Below are 5,000 nucleotides of genomic sequence, written 5' to 3' on the forward strand. Positions count from 1 at the left end.
TTAAATCAAAGTGTCGCTAAATGATAAAACTACACATCTTCTCATTAAATCTGTGCATATTTAACTTCTCCTCAGTCAGCTGATACATTCGGCTCATATATAACCCATCACACAGCTCTACTGTAGCTGGTATCTCCGCTTCAGTCCCACCTGCCTGCACAGCCAACAGGTGAGTCTCCAGTTAAAGTGGAACAGAATAACATGAGGTTTGGTTGTTTGGGATGAAGCAGGCCTGTTCATAACACAGGTGAACTCACCTTAGTGAAGAGCTCGTTCACAGACATGCTGCTGCTCGTTTCCCCCCAAAACTAAAGCAGAGGTAAACAGTCCATTATGATCCTTAATGAGCTCCGCGCGACTTCCTTCCTAAACTAAACCAGGTGAGGAACCTCCTCGCGCGCGGTGCTCATGTCCCCGGCTCGAGCTGCAGGTGTCCGGCGGAGTTTCGGTCAGTTTGTGCGGTGAATCTGCGGTGTGTGTGTGCGGGGTTCCCTCCGATTATCAACCCGCGGTGTTTCTGGAGTTACACGCGCTCGACTCCACGCGACCAAAACGTAAATAAAAAGCGTGAAGTGCGCGTGAATAACGCCAGAAAACAGCGGAGCGACTACTTCCTGACAGCAGGGAGCCGCTCACACACTGAAGCCCGGTGTGCTTCCTGGAGAAGAGCCAGTTTTCTACTGTACACACACACACACACACACATACACACACACACACGCACAAACACACACACACACACACACACACACACACACACATACACACACACACACACACACACACACACACACACACACACACGCACACGCACACACATATACATATATATAAATATGTGTGTGTGTATATATATATATATATATATATACACACACACATATTTACAGCTTCTACTAATCAAGGCTTTCCTCCTGAAACACTCAAACTATTTCATCACTTGTTAAACTCACTAAAACTAAAAACTAAATAAAAATACAAACTATTGGAAAGTCAAAGTCATGTCATGTTATAATAACCCTGAGACACACACACACACACACACACACACACACACACACACACACACACACACACACACACCTGCTTCCCAACATGAGGCTCGAGGCCCACAAAGAGTCTCAATATAAGTCTGAATTATAGTTTGTTTGGGTTTTTTCTAATTTTTTCTCTTTTTGACTTTTTAATTTTCCATTTATTCATTTTATTTTAGATTTATTTTTATTTCTGGATATTGATTATTTTTCCATCTTGTATTTTCTTTTATTTATGTTTTACTATTATTATTATTGTATGTTACCTTCCTTCCTGTAACAGTCTGATTTCTATTGAATGATTTAAATGTGACGTGTTAACTTCTCTCTGCTGTCCTGCAGGAGTCAGCTGTGAAGCTTTGACTCATTACATCATGAAGCAGGAGTCAGCTGTGAAGCTTTGACTCATTTCATCATGAAGCAGGAATCAGCTGTGAAGCTTTGACTCATTACATCCTGAAGCAGGAATCAGCTGTGAAGCTTTGACTCATTTCATCATGAAGCAGGAATCAGCTGTGAAGCTTTGACTCATTTCATCATGAAGCAGGAATCAGCTGTGAAGCTTTGACTCATTTCATCATGAAGCAGGAATCAGCTGTGAAGCTTTGACTCATTACATCATGAAGCAGGAATCAGCTGTGAAGCTTTGACTCATTACATCATGAAGCAGGAATCAGCTGTGAAGCTTTGACTCATTACATCCTGAAGCAGGAATCACAGTTTAAACATCATTACCTGAACAAAGCAGCCTGATTCAGTCCTTTGATGAGCTCACATTTCATAACTGAACCAGCTCATCTGCTGTTTACTAAACAGTGCTGCAGGTCAGCAGGTTGCTGCAGCTGAGCTTCAGTCAGTTCCACTTTAAACCTGCAGAGGCGACACTGAGTCACGCTGCCGCCCAACAGCAGAGGAAGAAGAAGGAGCACTTCCTCTTCAAGCTCAGATTTATTCAATAAAATATTAACTCATCATGAAGAGAAGTGTGAACTGACTCACAGCTCAGGGTTCATGTTTATCTGCAGGCTTTAAATAAACTCTCTGCTCTAAGTTACTGATGGTTGAAGATTTAATCTGATTTGAATCATAATTTATATCTCAGATAAATGTTCATCACACTGTCAAATTCAAATAAACTTTATAGATTATTAACACTGACAGATTATTACTCATAAATATGAGTCATTCATGTTGCTCTGCAGCCAATCAGAGCGGCTCTGTGCTGAGTATCTGGGACAATGAGAAACCGTCCAATCACAGAGCAGCATGTCGTCTGCATGTATATAAAAGGTCAGTGAGTTTAATTAGTGATCATGTGGTTTATTTAAATTTAAAGGGTTAAAATGTGAAAATAAACGTATGAATAACTTCACAAATTCTATTTTTGTGGACCCAGCATCAAATTTCTGCTTTAAATCCATTTAGAGAGAATATATTAGAGGATTATGGCAAAAATGTCTAAGTGGTGTAACCATAAAAACTTTGTACCAAATAATTCAACTTGCTTAAAAACAGTAAATTAAATAAAACACCATATCAACTAGTTTGGCATGATCTTACATATTATATATATAGAAGCAGAAGAAGAAGAAGAACGTCACCGCCCAGAAGAACCAGTAACTCTGGTTCATGAAGGAATTATTTCCAGTCTGTTGTTCTGTGATATTTTGGGATGTTATTATATCATCATGATCTATAACAGCACAGATATGAACCATCGTCACAGCTGTGGAAGGTAACAGATTCACATTATTAATATTGTATTATTTTATTACTATCACAGTGTTGAATGTATGTTGATGTATTTGCTTCATGTCTGACTGGAGGAGCTGTCCAGGTGCATTATGGGAAATGTAGTGTGTTTGGACAGGAAGTCTCCTCAGCTGTTCCTGTTTCAGCTTTATGGAAATTATCACATTTCTGCTTTAATGAATAAAATACTGACTGTTGTGTTTCTGTAGTTTCACATTTAACGCGTCGCCTCTCACGCTGTCACATTAATAACTTATATTAATTATAGGAGTTATGTTTATAATATGAGGAAATAAATGAGGAAATCATCACAAATATTCTCAATTCAACATTAATTGTGACTTTTTTTCAGCACATTTAACCAGATTTACTCAGCTGCTTATGAAACTTTACTTTTCATTTCATGCTTTATATTAATATACTATACTTTATATTATTATTACTTTATACTTTATATTCTCCTCTAATCATCTGACAGTTGTAGTTTCTGTTAAATATGACGTCATTTAATAGTTTAAAAAGTCAACAATATGTGTAATTATTCCAATGATCGTTTTACTTTTATTATAATCAACTTTAACAAACTGTTTACACATGAATGCAGCAGTAATAGTAACAATAATATAGTTTATGATAATATAACTGCAGAATGAATACTTGCTGTTTTATTCTTTATTACTTAACGTTTTATCATAAACGGTGGTGGAAGAAGTACTCGGATACTTTAGTGCAGTAAAAGTACGACTTCAACAAAGTGAAAATCCTCTTTCTGTGTACGAAGCAAAGCTCACAAGTGTGAATGAAGTTTGTTATAATAAGTTTGTGGTAAAGTTAAACAGTAAGCAGTTCCTCTGAGGCTGAACTCAAGGAGACACATCTTATCTGCCGTTGTGTAACTGATAATGTGTTATAAAGAACTGAGACTTGAACATTAACCTGCAGCTCAGTGACAGGATGAGTGAGAGACGTTACCTGGCAGTAGGGCTGATAGTCATTGGCCATGCTGTCATCTATAGATCCTCATGTGAAGAAGCTCTGGATCATTGTGGGTCAGCTGGATCACTCAGACCAGTCTGAGCAGCTCTGTGATTGTTCTCTCAGGTAATGAGTCCGTCCCCTCCCAAACCACTCCCTCTGCAGGTATGAGCTGTTTACCTGACAGGAAGCGGCTCCATTATCAAGCTGCCACAAGCGTGAAGCCGAGAAAACAAAGAGCTTCTTAAAGAGACGTTGACTGACTCACTGCCTCACTGCCACCAGCTGCTCTCACTCAGCATTACACTGAGACATTATTACTGCTACAGACAGCTCAGTGATTCATATCAGAGTTGGTGAGATGATGAATTCATAAATCAGTTAAACTAGATTTAAAAGCAGCATCAGGTTTGTTAAAATGTACATTTAGTATTTTTGTTGGTTTTATAGGAGATAAATTCAGACTGAACTCAGCGGCTCCGCAGCAAGACATCATGGACGTCCGACTTACGCCCAGTTCAATATAATCAATATATTAAAAAAAGATCAATAAGAGAAAACTGGATCAATGTGTTATTAAGGTTTTATTGTTTTAATAATTGTTTTATAAATGGATGAATACAGAAAAAGACCTAAACAGATCTTAAAAACTAGTTTTAAACGGCATCTTTTATTAGTCAGTATGAACAAGAGGAACGTGGGTCAGTAATAATAAGTGTTGGTAAGATGAGTAATTCATAAATCAGTTAAACTAGTTTTAAAAGCAGCATCAGGTTTGTTAAAATGTACATTTAGTATTTTTGTTGGTTTTATATAATTTAAAATGACATTTGAACCATTTTTTACCAAAAGTAAGACTGAATGCTCCTGAAAATGTCAAATGGTGTAACCACAAAAGAATGATACATATTACATATTTTATAACCTACAGTGTATTTAAGTGGACTTAGACTAATAATGACTTCATTTAAAAACATCAAATGAAAAGAAACATTTTAGATTATTTCTAGATTTAAATCTAAATGTACATTTGAACAAACCTGAAGCTGCTTTTTAAACTAGTTTTACTCACTGAGTCATAAATAAAATAAACATGAAACTTGAAACTAGAACAAGGTTTCCAGGTTTTATTGAAATGAACAGAGTTTACTGTCTCTGTGTATTTAAAGGTTGAACAAATAAAATAATTTAATGTTAAAAAAAGAAATCATATAATATTTCTCTTTAATTTTACTACAG

General features: G+C 36.8%; 1 protein-coding gene across 1 annotated transcript in view; it reads right to left on the minus strand.

Annotated features, from left to right (window-relative positions):
* Positions 1-442, minus strand: part of LOC133995660 (unconventional myosin-Vb-like) — a 43,932-nt gene extending 43,490 nt beyond the window's left edge. The window contains exon 1 of the mRNA XM_062435137.1: positions 258-442. Coding sequence (XP_062291121.1) covers positions 258-284 — 27 coding nt within the window. The 5' untranslated portion in view covers positions 285-442. The remainder of the gene's footprint in view (positions 1-257) is intronic.
* Between the last annotated feature and the right edge of the window lie 4,558 nt (positions 443-5,000).

The sequence above is a fragment of the Scomber scombrus genome, chromosome 15, assembly GCF_963691925.1.
Source record: "Scomber scombrus chromosome 15, fScoSco1.1, whole genome shotgun sequence".
Lineage (NCBI taxonomy): Eukaryota > Metazoa > Chordata > Actinopteri > Scombriformes > Scombridae > Scomber > Scomber scombrus.